This window comes from Hippopotamus amphibius, chromosome 11 (genome assembly GCF_030028045.1).
Source record: "Hippopotamus amphibius kiboko isolate mHipAmp2 chromosome 11, mHipAmp2.hap2, whole genome shotgun sequence".
NCBI classification, from domain to species: Eukaryota; Metazoa; Chordata; class Mammalia; order Artiodactyla; family Hippopotamidae; genus Hippopotamus; species Hippopotamus amphibius.
The window spans coordinates 49581301-49606052 of record NC_080196.1 but is presented as its reverse complement, the minus strand read 5'-3'; the positions used below and the strand labels follow the sequence as shown (position 1 = coordinate 49606052).

General features: G+C 40.7%; 1 protein-coding gene across 2 annotated transcripts in view; it reads right to left on the bottom strand.

Annotated features, from left to right (window-relative positions):
- LOC130831440 (cyclin-Y-like protein 1) overlaps window positions 1–22943 on the bottom strand; it is a 38298-nt gene extending 15355 nt beyond the window's left edge. Inside the window, exons 1-4 of one of the 2 annotated variants that reach the window (XM_057699587.1) lie at window positions 22718–22943; window positions 13696–13770; window positions 11806–11840; window positions 6687–6787 (exon numbers count right to left, since the gene is read on the bottom strand). In XM_057699587.1, the coding sequence (XP_057555570.1) occupies window positions 6687–6787; window positions 11806–11840; window positions 13696–13770; window positions 22718–22943 (437 nt within the window). The remainder of the gene's footprint in view (window positions 1–6686; window positions 6788–11805; window positions 11841–13695; window positions 13771–22717) is intronic. The other variant, XM_057699588.1, reaches the window with a different exon arrangement.
- Between the last annotated feature and the right edge of the window lie 1809 nt (window positions 22944–24752).

Below are 24752 nucleotides of genomic sequence, written 5' to 3'. Positions count from 1 at the left end.
GAAGCCTGACCGGACCAGCACCCCTGGGGGGTGGCTGGGGGAGGGGAGAGGTTCCTTCCTGGAGGGACTGCTGGGGGCTGGGGAGATCGGGGAAACCGCAATTGGGTTTCTCCCACCCAGGAGGCTGGAGGGCCTGCTGAGCTCCCTGGCTTGGGGCCCTGCTGGGCTCCCCAGAGGGGTCCTCCACCCTCCAAGGCCCCCTCCGGGCTGCCTGGGTCCTGGGGGGTGTGGAAGGAGGGAGGAGGGGCGAGGAGGTGGAGAGGCAGACAGGAGGGGGTGGGAGCTTTGAGATTGGGGGACAGGGGAGGCTGGAGGGCGTTTTGCCTACTCTCTTGGCCAGGGAGGCCAACTGGGCTCCCGGGCCTGGTCCTTCATTCTCCAGGGCCCCCTCCAGCTGCTTAGAACCTAGGAGAGTGGGGGGTGGGGGTGAGGAAGAGAGGCAGACAGGGACCCTACCAGACTGGGAGATCTGGGGAAGTGCACAGGTGTTACCCTAGCCCAGTTGGCCCTGGGAAGCCTGTTGGGCATCAGAGTCTGGTCTCCTGCCTTTCAGTGCCCCCTGCAGCTGTAAGGGTTCTAGGGGAATGGGGGGGGGGGGGTGGGACATAAGAGAACCCAAGGGGGAGGGGCCCTCCGAGACTGGAGGACTGGGGGAGGTGCTTGCATCTCTCCCACCAACTTGGGCCCAGGGAGCCCGCTGGGTACCTTGACCTGGTCCTTTGCTCCCAGGACCAGAGGCATTTCCGGACCCCTTTACCTCACTGGACCTGAGCCCCATTCCCCACCATGCCCAGGGCCTTCTCTAAGGGGAGGCTCGGCCCATTGCCTAACATCCCCCCCCACCCCCACCCTTGTCTAAGCCCTGTCCCCACAGCCAAGGCCTTTTCTGGCTTTTTTTTTTTTCTTTTTCTTTTTTCATTTTCTTTTTTTTTCTTCCCACCCCCTCACTTAGGATATTGCAATTGTTTTACGATCCAGTTGTTGCTCCAACATTTTTTTTCTAACACATCTGTTAGTTTCCTACTATTGTATTTTTTAGCTTGCTATTGTTCTCCTGTTCTCCTACCTTCTTTTTTTTTTTTCTTCGTTTTCCCTGCTCCACACAGCTTGTGGGATCTTGATACACAAGCCCAGTGTCAGGCCTGTGCTCCTGAGGTGGGAGCTCTGGGTCCAAAACATTGGACTAACAGGGAAACCCACTTCCCAGGAACTATCCTTTACCGTGAGGTCTCCCAGAGGTTCTCAACTTAACACCAAGACCCAGCAGGAACACAATTCCACCCATCCAAAGTGGGGGGAAAATGAGACGACAAAACAATATGCCACAGATGAAGGAACAAGGTAAAAATACACAAGAACAAATAAATGAAGAGGAAATAGGAAAATTGCCTGAAAAAGAATTCAGATTTATGATAGTAAAGATGATCCAAAATCTCGATAACAAAATAGAGAAAATACAAGAAACAGTTAAAAAGGAATCAGAAGAACGAAAGAGCAAACAAACAGTACTAGATAAACAAAATAAACGAAATTAAAAATACTCTAGGTGGTATAACCAGCAGAATAATTGAGGTAGAACGAATAAGTGAATTAGAGGATAGAATGGGGGAAATAACTGCCACAGAACACAAAAAAGAAAAAAGAATAAAAAGAATGGAAGACAGTCCAGAGACCTTGGTGACAACATTAGGCGCACCAACATTCGAATCACAGGCATCCCAGAAGAAGAAGAAAAAAAGAAAGGGTCTGAGAAAATATTTGAAGAGGTTATAGTGGAAAACTTCCCCAGCATGGGAAAGGAAATAATTAATCAAGTCCAAGAAGCGCAGAGAGTCCTATACAGAATAAACCCAAGGAGAAATACACCAAGGCATGTATTAATCAAACTAACAAAAACTAAACACAAAGAAAAAACATTAAAAGCAGCAAGAGAAAAGCAACAAATAACATATAAGGGAAAACCCATAAGGATAACAGCTGACCTCTCTACAGAAACTCTGCAGGCCAGAAGGGAGTGGCAGGATATACTGAAAATCCTGAAGGAGAGAAACCTACAGCCAAGAATACTCTACCCAGCAAGAATCTCATTCAGATTTGAGGGAGAAATCAAAAGCTTTCCAGACAAGCAAAAGTTAAGACAATTCAGCACCACCAAACCAGCCTTACAACAAGTGCTAAAGGGACTTCTCTAAGTAGGAAACACAAGAGAAGGAACACACCTACAAAAACAAACCCAAAACAATTAAGAAAATGGTTATTGGAACACACATGTCAACAAGCATCTTAAATGTAAGTGGATTAAATGCTCCAACCAAAAGACACAGACTGGCTGAATGGATACAAAAACAAGACCCTTCTATATGCTGCCTACAAGAAACCCACTTCAGACCAAGGGATACATATAGACTGAAAGGAAAGGGATGCAAAAAGATATTCCATGCAAATGGAAGTCCAAAGAAAGCTGGAGTAGCAATACTCACATCAGACAAATTAGACTTGAAAGTAAAGACTATTAAAAGAGACAAGGAAGGACACTACATAATGATCAAGGGATCCATTCAAGAAGAACATATCACAGTGCTAAATATCTATGCCCCCAACATAGGAGCACCTCAATACATAAGACAAATGCTAACAACCATAAAAGGGGACATCGACAGTAACACAGTAATAGTGGGAGACTTGAACACCCCACTTCCATCAATGGACAGATCATCCAAACAGAAAATAAATAAGGACATACAAGCTTTAAATGACACATTAGACCATCTCGACTTAATTGATATTTATAGGACATTCCATCCAAAAACGACAGAATACACTTTCTTCCCAAATGCGCATGGAACATTCTCAGGATAGATCACATCTTGGGTCACAAATCAAGCCTTGGTAAATTCAAAAAAATTGAAATCGTATCAAGCATTTTCTCCGACCACAATGCCATGAGACTAGATATCAATTACAGGAAAAAAACTGCAAAAAAACACAACCGAATGGAGACTAAACAATACACTATTAAACAACCAAGAAATCACTAAAGAAATCAAAGAGGAAATCCAAAAAAAAAACCTAGACACAAATGACAGTGAAAACACAATGACCCAAAACTTATGGGATGCAGCAAAAGCAGTCCTAAGAGGGAAGTTTATAGCAATACAGTCCTACCTCAAGAAACAAGAAAAATCAAATAAACAACCTAACCTTACACCTAAAACAGGTAGAGAAAGAAGACCAAAAAAACTCAAAGTGAGCAGAAGGAAAGAAATCAGAAAGATCAGAGCAGAAATAAATGAAAAAGAAAGGAAGAAAACAATAGCAAAGATCAATAAAACTAAAAGCTGGTTCTTGGAGAAGATAAACCAAATTGATAAACCATCAGCCAAACTTATCAGGAAAAAAAGGGAGAAGACGCAAATCAACAGAATTAGAAATGAAAAAGGAGAAGTAACAACAAACCCCACAGAAATACAAAAGATCATGAGAGACTGCTACAAGCAACTATATGCCAATCAATTGGATAACCTGGAAGAAATGGATAAACTCTTAGAAAAGTACAATCTTCCAAGACTGAACCAGGAAGAAACAGAAAGTATGAACAGACCAATCACAAGTATGGCAATTGAAACTGTGATTAAAAATCTCCCAACAAACAAGAGCCCAAGGCGAGATGGATTCACAGGCGAATTCTATCAAACATTTAGAGAAGAGCTAACACCTATCCTTCTCAAACTCTTCCAAAATATAGCAGGAGGAGGAACACTCCCAAACTCATTCTACAAGGCTGCCATCACCCTGATACCAAAACCAGGCAAAGATGTCACAAAAAAGAAAATTACAGGCCAATATCACTGATAAATATAGATGCAAAAATCCTCAACAAAATACTAGCTAACAGAATCCAACAGCACATTAAAAAGATCATACACCATGACCAAGTGGGGTTTATCCCTGGAATGCAAGGATTCTTCAATATACGCAAATCAATCAATGTGATACACCATATTAACAAATTGAAGGATAAAAACCATATGATCATCTCAGGAGATGCAGAAAAATCTTTGGACAAAATTCAACATCCATTTATGATAAAAACTCCCCAGAAAATAGGCATAGAAGGAAAGTACCCCAACATAATAAAAGCCATATATGACAAATCAACAGCCAACATCGTTCTAAATGGTGATAAACTGAAAGCATTCCCTCTAAGGACAGGAACAAGACAGGGATGTCCACTCTCACCATTATTATTCAACATAGTTTTGGAAGTGTTAGCCACAGGAATCAGGGAAGAAAATGAAATAAAAGAAATCCAAATTGGAAAAGAAGTAAAATTGTCACTCTTTGCAGATGACATGATATTATACACAGAAAACCCTAAAGACTCTACCAGAAAACTGCTAGCACTAATCGATGAATTTAGTAAAGCAGCAGGATACAAAATTAATGCACAGAAATCTCTTGCATTCCTATACACTAACAATGAAAGAGCAGAAAGAGAAATTAAGGAAACTCTTCCATTTACCATTGCAACAAAAAGAATAAAATACCTTGGGATAAATCTGCCTAAGGAGGCAAAAGACCTGTATGCAGAAAACTATAAGACACTGATGAAAGAAATCAAAGACGATACAAACAGATGGAGGGACATAGCATGTTCTTGGATTGGAAGAATCAACATTGTGAAAATGACTATCATACCCAAAGCAATTTACAGATTCAACGCAATCCCGATCAAATTACCAACGGCATTTTTCACAGAACTAGAACAAGAAATCTTACGATTTGTATGGAAACGCAAAAGACAGCCTAAGCAATCTTGAGAAGGAAAGACAGAGTTGGTGGAATTAGGCTTCCTGAGTACAAACTATACTATAAGGCCATAGTGATCAAGACAGTATGGTACTGGCACAAAAATAGAAAGGAAGATCAATGGAACAGAAGAGAGACCTCAGAGATAAACCCAAGCACATATGGGCAGCTTATCTTTGACAAAGGAGGTAAGAAAATACAATGGAAAAAAGACAGCCTCTTCAGTAAGTGGTGCTGGGAAAATTGGACAGCTACGTGTAGAAGAATGAAATTAGAATACTTCCTAACACCATACACAAAAATAAACTCAAAATGGATTAAAGACCTACATGTAAGGCCAGACAGCATAAAACTCCTAGAGGAAAACATAGGCAGAACACTCTATGACATTCATCAAAGCAAGATCCTTTTGGAACCACCTCCTAGAAGAATGGAAATAAAATCAAGAATAAACAAATGGGACCTCATGAAACTTAAAAGCTTTTGCACAGCGAAAGAAACCATAAACAAGACAAGAAGACAACCCTCAGAATGGGAGAAAATACTTGCCAACCAAGCAATGGACAAAGGATTAACCTCCAAAATATACAAGCAGCTCATGCAGCTGAATACCAAAAAAGCAAATAACCCAATCCACAAATGGGCAGAAGACCTAAATAGACATTTCTCCAAAGAAGATGTACAGAAGGCCAACAAACACATGAAAAGATGTTCAACATCACTAATCATTAGAGAAATGCAAGTCAAAGTCACAATGAGGTTTCACCTCACACCGGTCAGAATGGCCATCATCAAAAAATCTAGAGACAATAAATGTTGGAGAGTGTGTGGAGAAAACGGAACTCTCCTGCACTGTTGGTGGGAATGTAAGCTGGTACAGCCACTATGGAAAACAGTTTGGAGGTTCCTTAAAAAACTAAAAATAGAACTACCATATGACCCAGTAATCCCACTCCTGGGCATATACCCAGAGAAAACCATAATCCAAAAAGAAACATGTAGCATAATGTTCACGGCAGCACTATTTACAACAGCCAGGACATGGAAACAACCTAAATGCCCATCAACAGATGAATGGATAAAGAAGATGTGGCACATATATACAATGGAATATTCCTCAGCCATAAAAAGGAATGAAATTGAACTATATGTCATCAGGTGGATAGACCTAGAGTCTGTCATACAGAGTGAAGTAAGCCAGAGAGAGAAAAACAAAAACTGTATGTGAACACATATATATGGAATCTGAAGAAATGGTACTGATGAACCCAGTGACAGGCAGGAGTGGAGATACAGAAGTAGAGAATGGACTTGAGGACACGGGGCTGGGGTGAGGGGCGAAGGGGAAGCTGGGACCAAGTGACAGAGTAGCATAGACTTATTTACACTACCAGCTGTAAAACAGATAGCTAGTGGGAAGTTGCTGTATAACAAAAGGAGATCAATTTGATGATGGGAGATGCCTTGGAAGGCCGGGATGGGCAGGATGGCGGGGAGTCGCGGGAGGGAGGGGATATGGGGATATATGTGTAGATGCAGCTGATTCACTTTGGTGTACCTCAAAGACTGGTACAAGAGTGTAAAGCAAATATATTCCAATAAAGAGTTTGAAAAAAAAAAAAAAACAACAACAGAAATGCGTCAAATAAAGATTTATATTTGCTGTCTGGCTTGCCCTTCTATCATGCACTCTAAGATTAAAATGGAAACTGAAAACCCATATATAGGTCCCTGAAATCAATACATAGTTGACACCAGTTTCTTAACCTGATCACTAAAAAGGACAATTCAAATGAATGAAATTGTGTATGGCTTGGGTGCTTTTAGCAATGAGGGGGTCTCTGTCACTCAGCCCTTGGCAACCTAGTTGTACTCACCATTTTATTGTGGTTCTAAGATTAGGCTGGCTGACTGTGCTGTCATCTAGATATATTGTTGAGGATGAGCTATACTTTTTAGTAAGCTGCCCTGGAGATACCTGAAGGGGAAGGCAAGTAGAAGAAAATGTCACAGTAAGTTAAACCTATAAAAGTGTTTTTTCCTTGCTTAAAATGTCAAACGATAAAGCATTAAGATTTGTCTTACACTCCATGAACTGTCTGAGTGTGATATCCTGTGAAGCTCTATGGGAAACCTCTACACTCTAACTTCCACAGATGAGATTTGAGAAATGGTTTATAAAATGCTGCCCTTGATATAGTACCTACAATCCAACCTGGCAAGCACCTATTATAAATTACCTTTATAATAATGTAAAAAGTTTAGAATAAGATTTCAGTGTTTTTTCCTTCAGCAAAGAAATGCAGCTGAGATTTGCTATTTCTACTCATTTACTACAATAAAATGTAATGCTTTATTTAATATCAATGCAGGAGCATTTCACTGCAGTAAATGAATGCCAATAATGAGACAGTGTGACGAAAAACATTTTTGAATCAGAGGCTGGGCATGCCAGGGGTTCTCTATCTCTAACTAGCTTGGGGCCGTAAGTCTCTCTGGGCCTCAATTTCCTTATCTGGAGGACAAAAAGGTACTGCTTGAAGAGTCTCTCACATCCAAAAAACAGATAAAACAACTCTGAGAGTTTAACTTCTCACTTCATGTTTGAGGAAGACTGCCACTACATTACTCAATTGAGAACCTCAGAGAATACTTTCCATTCATTTCAAAATTTCATCAATTCTCTTCTACATATTTGACACTCCTCAGGACACTTTCCTGCCTCACGCCTTCTGCTCTCTGCCTGCAATGCCTTTTTTTCCCTCCTTGTCCCAGCAAGCTTGACCCCATCTACCTCCAGCATGTATCTGCCAGCAGCCACATGACAAAAGTTCTCCCATTCTCTACACTCAACACATCTAATTCACCAGTGGTTACATGGTCTCAACTGCTTGCATGGTATCACCCTCATAAGTAAGCAAGCTTCTCCAGGTTAGGGAAGATTCTTCTCCTACCTCCAGCTGCTGAGCACAGAATGTGGAACACATTAGGATTCAACAAGTGCTTGACAAATTATTTAAGATCAATTACAACTAGAAGGTAAATCTTACTAAAGATACAAATTCGTGAGAATTTATCTGCAGTGGTATTGAATAGGTGACAAAGAACTTTTGGAGGCCCTCTAGAGAATAAACTATCTTTCAAACACTTTAGAAGTATCCATTTATTTGTGAAGAGCCCAAGAATACAGCAACAGTCAAATACTAAAATAGCCTAAACTATGTTAGGACAATTCTCTTTCTTAAAGTAAGGCCAGTAACCAAATCCCAGTCACTGTCAGCAGTTGAAAGTCATAGTAGCATTCTTTAATATCACAGAATACAAACAATTGTAATGCTTGGTTTTGTTTTTGGTTTCTGTTTGTTGACTCATTCAGATAAGCCTTCCTGCCTCCTATTAATATAAAATAGTTTTCACCATGCTGTCTCGCTCTCCCATCAGTGTCCTCCACAAATACACGAAAGGTGAGGAAGGGAGAAAATCTAGTTGATGCTTTTTAAAATACACAGCATTTAAATAAAAATTGCCAGCAGCCAATAATCAGGAATATACAAATGGTATAGAAAACACCATTCTGCTTGTTTCAGATGTTTTATGGCAAAGCCACTTATTCCTTATTAACAAAAAGTTCTAGATGGAACATATTTGAAAAGTATCACTAGTTGGAGGACTAATTTATCCTTCAAACGAGAACTGTTTAAAACTCAAACTCTGATATGGTCCTTAAGCTATCTGGTTAATGTGTAATTTTAGAACCTCAAAAAACAGATACAGCATGAAAAATGAAAATTCATTCATTCAAATACTTTTATTCTAAATGAAGCAGGTTATCTTTTAAGGTCATTGCTACTAGGGTATAATATAACATACACTCACATAGTAAAAGTCAATTCTGACCAAAAATCTGTATATGAGGAGAATACAAATAGTAAGGAAATGCTATTTCCTTACTAGAGACTAGTTGGTAGAGCTTTGGGTGATAGTTACCTTGTTTTCCTCTATTAAAAATTTCTTTTTCTATTGTGGTCTTACGGCCCTATGGGGGCTCCTTTAACGTATCAGCAACTTACAGTCTACTGGCTTGATCCTACCAAAGAAACACTTCCGCAGGCCTACTCCTAAAACTATTCAAACTTTTTAGCATCAAGTATTCACTAAAGGATGGCAGAATTAAAGCCTCTGCGCAAAGCCTGGATATGTTACCTGCCAGCAGGTTACTTTTCTCTCACCTTGCTTGAAAATTTAAGATAACTGTCCTTTATGATTAAAGCCTTACCACTGCTGGCTCAAAACCTCAATATTAACTACACGGACACACATAAGGATATAAAATTCAAATCCAAAAAATAAAAAATCAAACAGCTACTGACAGTTTAATGTTCACAAGTATTATTTCAACTGGTTGCTGAAGAACAGTATTTATCTTCATTCAGGACAGAATAGATGGAGTTTTACAACCTTTACAAGGGGAAAGCGTTGCTTAGTAGACTTCAGGTTTAATGGCAAAGACTAAAAAATAATCCTACCTAGCAGGCTAGTGACAACCCCCAAAACTGCTGAAATCCTGCCCCCACCCAATCACTCTTCTCGCTGTGCCTAACGCCTCTGACTTTAACCCATTAAAAAAATAAAGCTGAAGTTCACTTTTGTCCTCCCCCTTTTCACAAGTTTTGGATATGTTTATTAAGAATCAATGACTTTAACTTAAAAATCTGTAATACTTCATGCATAATATTCCATCTATGTTGCACATGAATGAATATGGTATGGTGAGTGGTTGGAATTAAAGTCTTAATAAAGGCCTTAGCAGAAAAGTATACTATTTTAATTAAGGTATAATCAAACATATTATCTGAATTAATATCATTATATGGAATTAAAACTGTAAACGTAGAACCTATATTCAAAGTATAAATCTAAGTTTGAGTGGATTGACCACAAATCTATTTCCTCTTCCCCTTCTTTCAGAGATATCATCTCATTGGAATTAAAGGCATTTTTTAAAAACGCTGTAAAGGCTATCCATAAGACAGGATAAAGACAGCAGGTGATTTTTAACATTTGAAAGATGAAAAGGCTAGATAAAGCAGTGGTAACTGACATGGCAGGAGAGAGGAAGCACAACCTTGGTACCTACAGAGAATGACTGGGACAGGAACAAGGAAGTCAATTTGCCTTACTGAACCCAAAGCAGGCTCAGAATTCAGAGGCGTGGTCCCCCAAATCCTTACAGTGAAGCCCATCAGTTAACAAGTTCTCTAAGTGATGCTTCCAATTAGGTCTTAACAGACAGTCAGGGCCCACCACACGTTTGAGGGAAGGCCCCAACAAGTAAGAGATCAAAACAGGGAGAAGGAATTGATGAGCGTGATAAAATTCAGAAGTAAGTGAAAACTTTAAACAAAAATCTTAAACATCCATAGAAAGATGAGAAATTGCATCAGTGGAAAAAAAAAAGAATGACAGGATGTAAGAACTCTATAAAAATAAGGTAGACAAAACAATATATTCAATAGAAGGATTAGAGTACAGTCAAGGAAATCTCCAGTACGTGGGACAAAAAGACAAAATGCAAAACAGAAGGGGAAAGAAATTAATTAGAGATCTGTACAGGAACGCTGCTCTAGGACTTACAACATCTGAATAATAGGAATCCAGGAAAAAAAACCAAAAACAAAACAGAAAATATGAAAGAAACACACAAAAAAGGTCTATACCAAACCATGTTATGAAATTTCAAAATCCCAGGGAGAGAAGGTACTAAAAGGTTCCAGAGAAGGAAGGGATGGGGGAAAAGGACTAAAATCGATAATGTACAATGTATCATATGTCGACAGACTTAAGAGCAACACTGTCAATGAGAAGAAGAGAGGGAAATGTCTTTAGAACTGCAAAAATTAGTTTCAAGCTAGAATTCTATACTTTATCAAACAGGAGTTTCAGAGAGGCTAGATCTCTATAAAATTTCTGCTCATGTGCCCTTTCCCCAGGAAAATGTGTCCAGCAAACAAGGGACTATAACAAGACAGAGGGAAACACAGAATCTAGGACATCAGGCACCCAACACAAGAGAGCAGTTATGTGAGATCCCAGATGACTTCTCACAGATATCCCAGGAAAACAGACACAGAGCCGGCCTAGGGGAAGACTAGTCTATATGGGAGCAGGAAGACAAAAGGTTAGGGAAGAGCGTCTCCAAGGAAAAAAATGCAACAGATGTGGCTTAGTAGATGGAAAATACTTTTGATAGGCATGTGACAAATGTTACAACACTTGGGGGGAAAAAAGAGCTGTTAGAAAACAGGCAAGTGAATATAGTCAGGAAATTAATTCCACAGAAAAAGTGAAGAATGTGAAAGCAGGGAGACCGGCCAGGGAGCTGTATGAGATCACATTGGCTAGGAAAAGGGCGAGTGGAGTATCCTGGAGAAGTGCAGAAGGGCTCAAATGTCATTAATACTTAAGAAAAAGAATGGTGTACAAGGAGGAGGCACAGTCATAGAACTATATGGTTCAGCAATAAATAACATCTACAGTCTGAATAATGTAAACTGATTCTGATTTCATAAAAACTGATACACGTTGAAGGAACAGAGGGAGGGAAATAAGGTCATGGTGGGGTGAGGAAGCTAAGCTTTCACCTGCTATGACAAGAAGTTCATGAACAGTGCTAAAAATTAACTTACCTATTACACGGTTATTACTTTGGTTCAAAAAATAAGATCAAAAGATTAAGGCAAAAGAATTTAAGGCAGATCTTTATACCACAACCATATTACTGAAATTTAACTTGAATGTCAGAATCCTTAAAAAATGGGCACTACTAAGTCAAAGACTTTCCTGAATACATTGGATAATTAGGAAAAGAGAGCTAGAAAATCTACAAAAAAGAGGTCCACGCTAACAGTACTGGATCCAGCATATTTTTCAGGATTCATGGCAGACATATTTTTAATTCAAACCATTAACTTCTTAACTTTTCAACTGTTTACTCACATGGTTTAAATGGTTGCTCTTCCTCTTCTCTCGCACTAAGAATAAAAAAAATTTACTGATGAATTCTGATACAAATGCCACAGAAAAATAAAAGTAGTCACTATCTGACGGATTACCAATAACATAATGAGATAAAATTCCATTTTATTTCTTAAAATAATTTCCAACAGAATATATAATTTAAATCACCCAGCAAGATGAGTGCTACAAATAAAATCTAAAAACTTAGTTTTACTTTTTGACCTAATAGATATTCTGTATTAGGGACAAACGAAAGACTCTCCATTTACAAAGGAAAAGAACAAAGCAAATTAGGCCAGGTAAGAAATTTAGCTCATGAAAAAATTTACCCTGCTGCACAGCTGAACTACTATTCAGTAGTATATTCTAATTCTACATTTACACACAGCTTACTTTCATTACCAGCATCTAACAGATGACAACTCTAAGAACCAGTTGGCCAGGCACTCATCTCTAAATGCACTAGTATCCCTGCAAGCATCCTGAATCACTTATTGGTAACCTACTCAAATACCTTACTGAAAAAATACATGGGTCTTTACACAACTGGAAAGTAACCTATCTTAAATTTAAATTTTAAAATGAGTGTGCTAACTTAACTGAACATTATCTACAGCACACAAAACTGTTTTGCTCCAACAAAAGCCAGAAGAATAAAAGGTCGAAGAGGGTCTTAGGCCACACTCTTTCCCACACTACCCCCTTTAACTCAGGATGGGCATTACAGGCACAAATTCTTTAAGACTGAAGAGAGAGATGGGCATGGGGCAACTTTTCTTTTACTGTCTCCACAGTCTCTCTACATGTGAGCAGCTCATGGCTCTGGAAGAAACTGAGAAATATAGCAATCCTAACCAGAAATGATTGTCTCAAGACAAAGTACACGCACTGCAAAAATGCCAAGTTAAAAACCCTAGGAGCTTCCAAGCTGGTGAACATGCGGTGCCCTCGGAGATGGCATGAAAGCTCTGCACCCTGTCCCTGTGCCTGGCCCTCTGCGTCTCTTCCACCTGGCTGTTCCTAAGTTATATCCTTTCATAAAAACCAGCGATCTTAATGGGGAAAAAAAGAAAACTCCATTTTTTATTGTGCTGCATCACTTCAAATATTATGGAAGGTTCCCTTGTATTTCTGCTCTGGTCATCAACTGAAAAAGTTGGTCATGGATGGCTTTTTAGCAAATAAACTAGGATTTAACATAACATTAAGGAAGGCAAGCAGGAGTGCAAAAAATTCTACACTTCTCATTCTCTTAAAACAAGGACACAGGAAGTTTACATGAGTTTCACATGCTTAGGATAATCTTCTGTGAAACCCCATAAGGCATGTTGCTCTGATTACCCTGGCACAGCACTACATTAGGATGAGAAAGTTTTGAATAGCTTCAAAGTTCTGAGTAGCATAATTCAGGATGTGAGATATGCTCATCTGGTTGAGCACTGTGTAAAACAGGGCCAAAATCACAAGACTCAATTCCCATGTATAACAACTGATGTTTTTGACTTGATCAAATGAAAACCTAACTCTGACCTAAACCCTATCATTCATCTTTAACACATGTGCTCTTTGGAGCAAGGGGGAAAGAACAAACTATCATGGAGAAACAGACCCCATCTAAATCATGTGGCCAGGTGACTATGTTGGTAAAGAAGTGGCAAAATGTATCAACAGATGGTTTAAGTGTTCTCCTCACTAAAACAGTGACAACTAAAGGACACTGAATCATCATATATGAAAATAAGATGAGTGAATACATGAAAAAAAATGAAACATTTAAACCATTGTAAGAGTTTTTCTAAATCCTTCCCATAATACAAAACAAAAGCAGTTTTCAATCTTTTTCTCAGGGGAAAAAAAGCATTGTCTCACCATCCATTTGAGATTTGCTCCAGAAAAGTGTGCTTGCCCTTGGGTGGTCAGAAGGGTTTGATTCCAAAGCGACATCTGTGTAGGAAGAGAAAAAGGTGTGATAATTTAGTTGAGTAGAAAAATACATGATTTTAAAAATAGCTACACACTGATTTCAACCACTTTTAAGAGTCTTGAGAAGAGCTTCTAGTCATGACAAAAAGGCAATTTTAGTTAAAGGCAACAATATAAAAATTCTATTGGGAAACAGCAAAATTGTAGAAACTCGCCATACAGGTGGAATAAAACCATGGCTATGACTTAAACTTTTCTTAACTTGCACCTAAATAATCGATGCTACTTTTAGATGAATCATATATGTGACTCCCCTCCTACTTATCAATTAAAAATTCAGTCACCCTCCTTTAACCTGATATTACTAGCACATTCCAGAAACAGTCTCAAGAAGCAAGTTATGCTGTGGCCAGCTATTGTCAGATACCAGCTCAATATATCAAATATGCCAAAAACTAGCGAGTTGCTTTTGGCAAATGTTCTTCAGACAATCAAATGGCTAATTCTAACACCATTCAACAAATGAACTCATTTAGTTGGCTGTGGTTTATGTGGGGGCTATTCATCATGGCAGACTGAAGAGGACTACATAAAAGTTCAATGTTCTAATCTACAGGAACACCTCCATGATAGGGACTTTTAACTTTGTCCTCTATTTCCAAAGCTAAACTCTCACTTCTTCATTCCATGCTGCATGATTAATTTGGGGCTTCAATAAGAGTACTTTCTGGAGCAGATCATAAGGCTACTTGGAAAAAATTTTAGCCATACCTACGTAAAAAGGTGGGTCTGCCTGCAGTCCACCTTGCACCAAGGTGGGATAGTCTTCTATTTAGGCAGAAATACAAAACAAGCGCCAGCCACCACATTGGATAGTAAGGTTATGGTTTCAAACAAACAAATAAACAAATATAAAAGCCCTATGACACTTCCTCAGCAAAGTCCATCTCAAACCACTTCACCCATCTTTTAAGACACTGGACCAAGATTCAGAGAAAGAGTAATGGTTAAAGCAATATTTCCCAAACCACATAATAATTGTTTTCTTTTTTAAAGAGGGATTTGGTGGTCAAAGTGAAATACAATATATCCCTGACTCTCAGAGAATCAAAAGAATACACACTGATATATTAAAAACTAATCAGTCTAGTAGTGAATTCTGTCTAACCCCAGTATTTCACAAATTTGTTTACCTAGAATCCCATTTTCCCCCAAAAAAGAATTTGGCACGAACAGTAACTTGGGACTTCCCAGTTTAGCAGGAATCTGAGCCACCCATTTTAATGTTACTGCCAGCATTAGAAATTTACATAGCTAAACCAACTGCTTTGTTCTTCATGAAAATTCCTTCACTGAATTTGAAGTTTATTAAGCTGCTTTGGGAGAAAATAATTCATTCAACATTTTTATGTAAAAGACCCATACAATTCTTTTAAAGTTTTTTCCCCTACATATTTGAAAAATGAGACAATGGGAAAATAAATTTCAGTTGTACACAAAGTGACAGGCAGAGACTTTCACAGCTGCCTCTAACCTAAGGCTTCTGAAAGGATTCATGACTACTTACCTGTACCAAAAAGGAAGTAAACAGACTACACTTGAATCTAAAAAATGAGCAGAAATGTTTGCAAAGTGGCCAAATTATTTTATCAGTGTCTATGGCATGGTAAAACTTAACAATTTTCAATGGTAGTCCAGGAAAAGTAAGTGCCAGAATCAAACGGAAGCAAGTTTTAACAACACCCCCACCCCCCGCCCCCCCAAGATGTGCTGCTATGGATCTAAATACAAAAATCAAGAAGGCTGGGATAAAAGAAATGACAACATGCAGAAAAAAGCAAACTTAGCCCAAGTGACCAGAAAAAAGCTGGCACTCCCCCAGTCTATCCTAGGGGGTTCAAACACGGGCACATGACCAAGGACTGGCGGATCACAGCTGTCCTGGGACTTGCCAAGAAAACAGAGAAAGGCAGAGCTGTGCTCCAGGATCCTCAGCGAGTCTGGAGCTGCCAGACACTCCTCTTGCTATCACGAGGGGAAAGCCTTTTCAGGAGACATCAAGAGAGGAAAGCAGAACTGCCACAGGCTCTAAGGACATCATCTTAACTCCTGGTCAAGCAGTGCTTAACTTACTCTGTGAACTCTGGTTCTACAGGTCAATACTTTTTAAAAAATGTAAGCTGTTGTGAGATCGATTTTCTTTAACTTGCAGTTGAAGGAGACCTGGCTCATCAGCAGTACACATGATCACAATAAAGGTGGGGAAAGGTAAAAGTCACTTGCTCGTTCCTTTAACAAATATCATGAACAGATATCTGAGCCAAAACGATGCTCTGTTTAAAACTTAACCCATAAATTCACAATCATTACTTTTAGTTGCTTTTCTTACACATTTAAAATAAAAGCTCTAATTAGTCTACAATTTAGGTCTTCCTGTTCTAACAAGTGCTCTCCACCCCACGGTTGCATATTTACTGTATAACATAAGCCATTAGACAGTAAACTCATACTTATGACACTTCTGCACTCTCGTTAACCGTTTTCCCAAGAACCTAAGGAGACTATGATAAAACCTACTACTCTTCACTATCACAGGGCAAGACTGCCAACCGTAGTAAGCAAAGCATTACCACCCACCATCCCGCTCATCCCCGCCCCCCAACCACCACCACACACACCCACACCCACACACAAATTGAGAGAGATTTCAGGAAATTACTGTGCATTTTATATGTGAATTCTTCCTAAAATTATTTCTTTAGACACCTCTAAGAATATTTTAATCCAGAAGAAATATTCCTGAGCTAACGATTAGGGGTTATGATGTAAATTGCATTTTAAGACCCATCACTCTTGTATTATCAATTTAAATTGCAACTTATTTGACAGCATGATAGGTCGATGTAGAAAAAGTATGATTAAAAAAAATTAAACTCCGGTCTTAATGTAAATATTCCTCAGAGGAAACCTGTAAAACACCATTGACATTGAATACTGCTTTTCCTCCAACCTAAGATTCTATCCGTTTTCAGATCCATCTCAATTGCAGATATTAAAAATGTGACAATATAGGCAACTTAAAACAAATGAAATGCATTACTGAAGGCTAAAAATGTTAAAATTATGCTATCAAACTGTCAATAAATAATTTTTCCTTTGTCAAAATATTAGAGGGAGAGGGACGTGACCAAGAAATCATCTGACAGAAGCACCATAGTTCAGAAAAAGACTAATTTCAACATATTGATTTCAATATATTCCAATTAAACAGTTTCTGGGCCAACTGCTGGGCACCAGTTTACTTAAAGACTTACTGTGTTTACTGAACTGCCCTAGCATCCCTATACTGCACAGTGTATTAGTTTTATGGCTCATAATACAAACATTACAATTCTTACAATGACCATGTAAACTGATGATTTCATCCCTTTGAGTCCACACTGGCCACCCCAGTCAGGGAGTTCCTGCCCGCCAGCCCTGAGCTGGGCTGCCTCACCAGAGGGCACACAACAGGCTCCTGCACCTGCCAGTCTACTGCTCGCCCAAGCCTTGTTCCTGCTTTTCCAGCTTCTGACAACCCTGGCTTCCAAACTTCCCAACTCTGGTTTCCAACTGCTTCTGCACCTGCCTCTATCTTGGTTCTCACTCTTGCCTTATTTTAATCCTCAATCAGTGTGTTAGTGATCATGACTGAGAGGTGACATATAGGTAAGTATACCTGGCTTTGTATATTTCCAAAGAGCATTTTACTCAGTTGCTTGGACTTTTAAGAACCTTTCTGGGTTGTAAGTTACCTTCATTTCATTTCACATTATGTAATGTAACTGTTTTCACGCTAAAGTTTTATTACTTTAACACACTAAAACAAACAAAGAAAGGGGGGTGAGCAAAAAGGCAGTATTCCAAAGGAGCTCACATAATGTCATCAAATAAATTCTGTTCCTCTATGCTGTACATTTGGAATTTACAGTGCTGATCTATCAAGACTCATTTTTATAACCTTGGACAACTCAATGTATACCTCAGAGAAGAATTCCTACACAACCTGACTCAGAACATGGTAAGAACATTTCAAATGAAATGCAAGAGCAATTCATATACTACATAAAGCACAATAAATGACAAAACAAAGCTTTCACAAATTAACTCAAAAGCAGAAAGCGAACACTTAGCATTCCACAGGAAAGGGTACATCCACTCATCATGCCCACCCAAATGCCGTCTTAAGCAAATAGTGCTTCGGCTACCCACTAAAGGAAAAGGGGATAACAGTCACACACCCAGCAGGAATGACTCCTCGGGTTTTTTTGTTCTTAAATAAGCACATACATATTACTTCTCCTGCTGCTGTCATGGAGATTACTGTATATGCTTTCCTTGCTTTTTTCATATAACATCTCCTGGAGATCAAGTCACAGCAGGAGAGCCCCCTAATTCTTCACTGTGTGGATGTGCCAGTTTATTTTACCAGTCCCTTACTGGACACTGAATTATCTCCAATATTGTGCTATTGAAGAAATGCAACCAAAGTTTGTGAATATGTGGTTTCATATTTGCGGGATATATCTTCATTATAAATTCCTTTAGTGGGATCTCTGGATTCAGTGAGATTGTGTCAACTTCCCCTTCATGAGGTTGAACCATTTCACACTTCCACTAGCAATACATGAATGTAACTTTCTTCAGTCTCACCAAAGAAGGCAGTGCCAAGTTTTTACATTTTCTCCCAACAGGAGAGAAACTATAATAATTTTATTTTGCATTTCTCTTATGTGTGAGGATATGTTTAAAGGCCATATATATTTCTTTTTCTGTGACGTGTCCCATTCACACCGTTGTTAACCGACTTTTAGATTCACTCAATTGCTTCAACTCAGCCTATTTTAGGTCTTTATTAGTATCAAGTTTTGGTTCAAGCCACTGTTGGCTCTCTCACCTGAACAGGCAGTAGCACCAGCCTAACTGGTCTCCTTGCTTCCTTCCACTCTTGCCTGCATTATCATCTATCTTCACACAGACGCTGGTCTGATCTCCCTCCACCCTTCCCAACCTCCCTCCCTTTTTTAAGGAATTAACATCACTCCCCTGCATATAATCCTTCAATGGTTTCCCATTACAATTAGACGAAAATCCATCTTTTTTCCTCAAGGCCCACTAGGCATACAAGGTCTTAATCCCCCATATTCTTCCACTTAGTTGCAGTCACTCGTGTTTTTCGGTCCTTTGCGTGCACCAAGCGTATTCCCTTCTGAGGAGCTGCACAGAAGCCCCTTCTCCCGCATCCTCACATGGCTCCCTCTCTCTTAGGACTGCTCACAGGTCATGTAAGGAGAGCAGCTGTCTTTAACCACCCCATGTAAAACGGCCCTCCTCCCCAGTCCATGACCCTCATTTGCTTTCCTCTCAGGGTCTCACCACCTGACATGATGCTTGTGTTGTCAGCCCCTAGGCACCACTAGAAAGGAAGGGCCTGAGTTAGAATACAGGTTTTGTCTTGTATAACCACTGTTTGCCCTGCCTCTGGAATGGTGCCGATACTCATCTGTTTCAGTGTACCCAAAACCACTGACGTTTCCCAATTTTCCCACAACATCTAAGATTTCTTCCAATGCAAAATGTCTTTTGATGTGTCTGTCACCTAAGACCAGCATTAATTTTACATCTCTTAGAGTAGTAGTTGAGTTACTCAGAATCAAAGACACGAGAGAGGTTACCAAGAACCACAAAAACCTAAAAGAGGAAATCTAATGTTTAGTGAAAAATCAATGGTAACTTTAATTTGGGAGAAGAACACTTAATGTTAAAATACCTTAACTACAAAATGACCCTATGAATTTAATTGAGTCATAAGACAATGTGTACCATCAGAATTCCATAGGGAAGTATCAATACAACGCATCCATTTTTCTCTGTGTCTCCAGAATAAAGCATTATAATGGTATGATAAAAGATGCTCAACCATAAAGGGTGGATAAATGAATGATGCCCCAACCATTCGATGGCACAGGAAACAGCTGCTAAAAGGCAGGCAGTAGAGCTACTTGCAATTGCATGCAAATGCATCCTGGAGCTCTCTCTAGATGCCAGCACACCTCTAGGAGCGTCACATCATTTTCCTTTATAACAAAAACTTACAAAGTGGCACATAAAGAACAATCTCATTTTTGTAAAATAAACACGTTATGTGTATATGCATACAAAAGGTTCAGGAAGAATCAACACCAAAATATTAATAAAAATTCTGGATATTCTAGTATGAGTGAATGACTTTTCCTTATTTTCTAAATCTTTTACGTCAAATGTTTATTAATATTGTCAACAAAAAAAGTAAAAAAAATAAAGTGTTTAAAACAGCTACTGGAAAGAGGAAAGATCTGTTGCTCAGAGGTTTTTCCACATCATATTGCCAATTCCTTCCCTGCCCACTCCTCTGGAGGATGGGAGGAAGGGGTCACTTGAGACAGCACCTTGCACCAGAAAACTAGCAAAGCTCCTAAGGTCAGGACATAAAGGCTCTATGAAAAGTTGATGAATAATAATTAATCAGATAATAAGACCGTAGCATCTTATTTTCTATTACTGACACTACCATCAGTTATATTAGATACACTGTTAAAGACAAGGTAGTAAAAAAATTCTTTTGAGTCTATCTGAAATCTATACTAGGTCCTTAGGAGTTATTGCTATCTGAAATCTATACTAGGTTCTTAGGAGTTATGGCTTTGAAATGGCTTGAACAAATCATGTTCTTCTCAAATGTTTCTGAAAAACAAGACAAGAGCATCATTTATGTATGATTCTGTCTTAAGTAACCAAGCAATTCTTCATTGCAGGAAAGCCAAAATGTTTTATAGCGAAGTAGGTATTTCTCAGTTTCCAGGGAAATGGATATAAAATTGTCTGAAAAAAAGACATGAAGAGCAAACTTTCAATGTGCCTGTATTTTATATTTGGTGTTCTGACCTTGTTTCTAGGGAAACAATAGGCAAATGCTGAAACTGAGGTTTCTCTTATCACTTTATTATGCCGAAAAAAGACAAACTGAAATGAAATGTTAACAATCATGTGAAACATAAAAAGGTAAATTCTGTGCTCATGAACTCTGTTTTTCCAGTTCCTGGTCTAGCACTCTTCATACCTTAGTCACATGCTAAATGCTTAGTACCTTCCTTACCTGCCTGCTTACCAGCTTCTTCTAATGTCCCTCTGTCCAGGGCATTCTCGGCTTCCACTGGAGGTCACCAGAACAAACTCTTTAAAATACATCGATGTGTTTACCTGACTGGTAAATGTAGGCTATTTCATGACTTCTACTTTTCGTCATAGCCATTGTAATGAATGTACAGACACAGAATGGAGAGGGAAATGCTGCTTCTGAGTTGTGTACAATAAACTTGAATGGAAATAATCAAAACTGGAGTAAGTTGAGATAGGTCTACTTTATGGATAAATTATAAAATATAAGGTGCACTCTAAACAGTTTTTTAAGCACCCCAAGAACTGAATTTGGTGTATCTATCACCTCCCAAGTCTGTCTCTCCTGATGAGAAGCTGCGTTACACAGTCATTTCAGATCTCTAGGTCTTGGCTTCTTCATCGGCAACACAGGGAAAATATACACGGGCCTCATTTGTAGATGGAAGGGCCAAGTGAAATACACATGAAAATATGTTGTAAATCTTAAAAGAATTAAATTTTGGCCTCTCATCCCATGCTAGTTTTTTAAAATCACTTAGAGGCTTACCTTACAGTAACAAGCAGAGCAGTTTTCACAAGGACTTACATGATTTGTGTTTAAAGCTACAATTAATTCACATAATTTGTTCATTATTTCACAATATCTGACTATTCTGAAAAGGGAGTACCTTCCACTTACAAAGCCACATCCATCATATGGATGAATCCACAGGCTTCATTATTCTAACTTTTAAAGAAATTACATAAAGACAACTAAAATTTAAATACAAGAGCTATAAGACATTTCCTTTATGAAATCATCTCTGGCATTTCAATGAAACAAATGGTCCAGTGGGGCTTTAACATCTTTAGGATACAATGTTTTATACTTCAAAGAACACAGTCTATTATAGAGCCACTGTGTTACCCAGAATTGTTTTTTTTAACCTACAGCCACCCCTTTCCAAAATTCTGGAGGCAAAAATCAAACATTTCCTCTCTTCTCTCTCTCCTCTCCTCCCTGACAACCCATCCACCCCCCAGCCATTTAGTCTTCAGAACTTTTACCTGAAATGTTCAAGTTGAATAGGATTCGGGGGGGGGGGGGGGGGGGGCGGGGGGGCGGTTGCCACGGAAACACTTTCCTGCAGGAAAAGGTATCAACTCGCAAACCTTTATATTACGAATTACAATCAAATTTGTTTTCTCTCCTTTGAAACTTTTGACCAACAGTCTCAGGAACCACTCCACCCCTCCCTTAGAACAGGCAACGTGTCAATGAAGTCGGTTAATTAAGGCTATGGGGCTGAAGACATATTTGTGTCAAAGTGGGAATTTTAAAGTAATCAGAACTCCCGTGGGGGTCTCCTTTGGGTAAAAAAAAAAAACCTATTCTCTGCAGTCCTCGAAGTAACATTTCACACCGTTCCCAGTTATTTTAAGACCCCCCCCCCCCCCACTTTCTTTCCTATGGAGTTCAAGAAGGGCCGCAGAAGGGAGGGTCTCAGGCCCGGCTGGGAAATGGGAATGGGGGAAAGAACTGGGCGATCAGGTAGCAAAGAGGGAAGGAGACTGGCTGGACGTGAGAGGGAAAGAATAAGTGGTGGGGACGCCAGACAGAGCCAGCCCTCGTCCCCGGTGCCCAGCCCTGGGAGAGCCAACTCGGGGCACGAAGAAGCCCTAGGCGGCGGCTCCCTCCCGGGGGACCCTGCGAGCGGTGGGTGCCACAGGGAAGCCCAAGAGGTGACAGCGCCGGCCCCGTGAGGGGCAAGGCGCGCCCTCCTCTTCTTACCTTCGCGCATCTCCCAGTCGCTGCTGTGCTGCAGGTGGTGGCCTTCGCCTGCTCCCAAGTCCAACTTGGCAGGTTCCATGGCAGCTGGCACTAGCACTATAGCCTCCGCGGCCCCGGCCGCCGCCTCGTAGACCTCAGACTCATCGTCCAGTTCCACCGACTTCTTGCACCAGCCCAACTTGGGGCTGGCAATGGGGCACACGCAACAGCTCAGCGTGTTCCCCATGGGGCGCCTCCGCTCTTCGCAGCCGCCGCCGCGGCTCCTCCCCCGACTCTGCTGCGCTCAGCAGCCACCCCCTCCCCCAACAATGGCGCTGCGGGCACCGGCAGCCCCGGGCTATGCCTGGGCTGGGCTGTGCAGGTAGACGCGGCCTCGCCCGCCGCTTGCCCGCCTGCCCTGGCGCCGGGCCCCGGGGCTCAGGCCCCGGACGCAGCCGCGCCGCCGCCTCCCCTGAGCCAACTAGTCTGTGAGGGCGGTGACCAGACCAGTTTATTTAAAAGGAGTGGGGACCGGACAAGCACTGAGACACACAGCCACTGCCCAGAGAGAGCGCACCCACAGCTCCTCCTCCTTCAACCGCCCCTTCCAGACTGAAAGCCGCTTGCCTGGCCGGCCCTTGGCAACCGGAATGCATCCCTAGGTCGGTCACCTGGTTACGACGGACCAATCACAACTAGAGTCCGCTCCAAGCACCTGCACAGCGCAGGCACGTGACTCATAACGCCCAGTCCCCGCCCCGCGGCTGCTCTGCTCCCCGGGGTGCGCGCCCCGGACTCCGGAGTCCATTCATCCCCCTCAGCTCAGAGCTTTCTGGTCCTGTGGGAAGTGCCGCTGGGGTCTGTTCATGGAAGCTGTCCTGAGTCAGTGGGCTCTACAAAAAGCCCCGTTTGTAAACACGCCGGTTCCGTTAGCAACTCGGTTTCACCGAGTCTGACAGCTGCCTCATTTGATGTATTGCTCCACGAACTTAATTACTTACAACCTAATTGTTGACCATTGTTTGCAACTAAATGCTCCTCCCCTCTTGCCTTCCAAAGAGTGTTAGTTTCCGCCTGCAGTTTTACCACAGCAACCCCTGGGGCCCTGGTCCTACTCTCAATAAAGAGCTGTGGCTGTGTCTTGAATGAGACTCCAAGACACATCACCCCTCCACTTCCTCACTGGTAAATTAGGGGCAGAACTCCTCCCTCCCACCTCTGAAAAGCTGGGATTAGCAGCTCGCTTTTTCTAGCCTGTTTCCCTCTTCCACGGCAGGAGTTTCCAGGTTTCCCTACTTTTGCCAACAGCAACGCATAAATCACGAATTTCTCATATTGACTTGAGAGTCACAAAGTGGACTTGATTTGTTGAAGATGAAAACGATAGTTAACATTTGGCAAACACTGTGCACCCGACCCCGTTCCAAGTGGGGTGCTCCTTCAACCCTTGGGAACAAAATTCTCAGAAACCCTCATTTTACAGATTTTACAGAAAGGAAGTAAGGTTCCCAAGGTCACAAGATTGCTCAGGGGTGTGGCCAGGATTTGATTCCCGATTGTGTGGATCCCTAAAGGCACCTTATTGTGATTATCAGAAAATAAGTCAAATGTGGTTGGAAGTGGCATAGTGCATCAGGATTTTCTTTTTTTAAGGAGGAACAATTTTTGGATGTGGATTTTGAAATACTTTCCCTTCATTCAACATGGATTAGTCCCTCCTACGTGCCAGGCACTGTGTGCCTGAAATAATCCTGCCTTCAAAGAGCTCAGGCAGGTGAGAACAAAGGTTTAGAAAGTCCAATTGTCTGGGGTCCCAGTGCTGCAAATTACTTGAACCTGAAATTCAAACCTAGATCTGTCTAACTCCAAGTAGATGCTGGAGTAAAGAGCCTGAATTTCTTCCCAGAAACATGAGAGGCATTGAATGTTGTGAAGTTATGGAGCCACTATCAGGTGGTTTGTGGTGAGGTCACTCTGGACAATAAGGAGAATTGATGGACGCAACAAGACCCATTAAGAGACTTCATATTCATCTGAGACTGGAGCAAGGATTCAA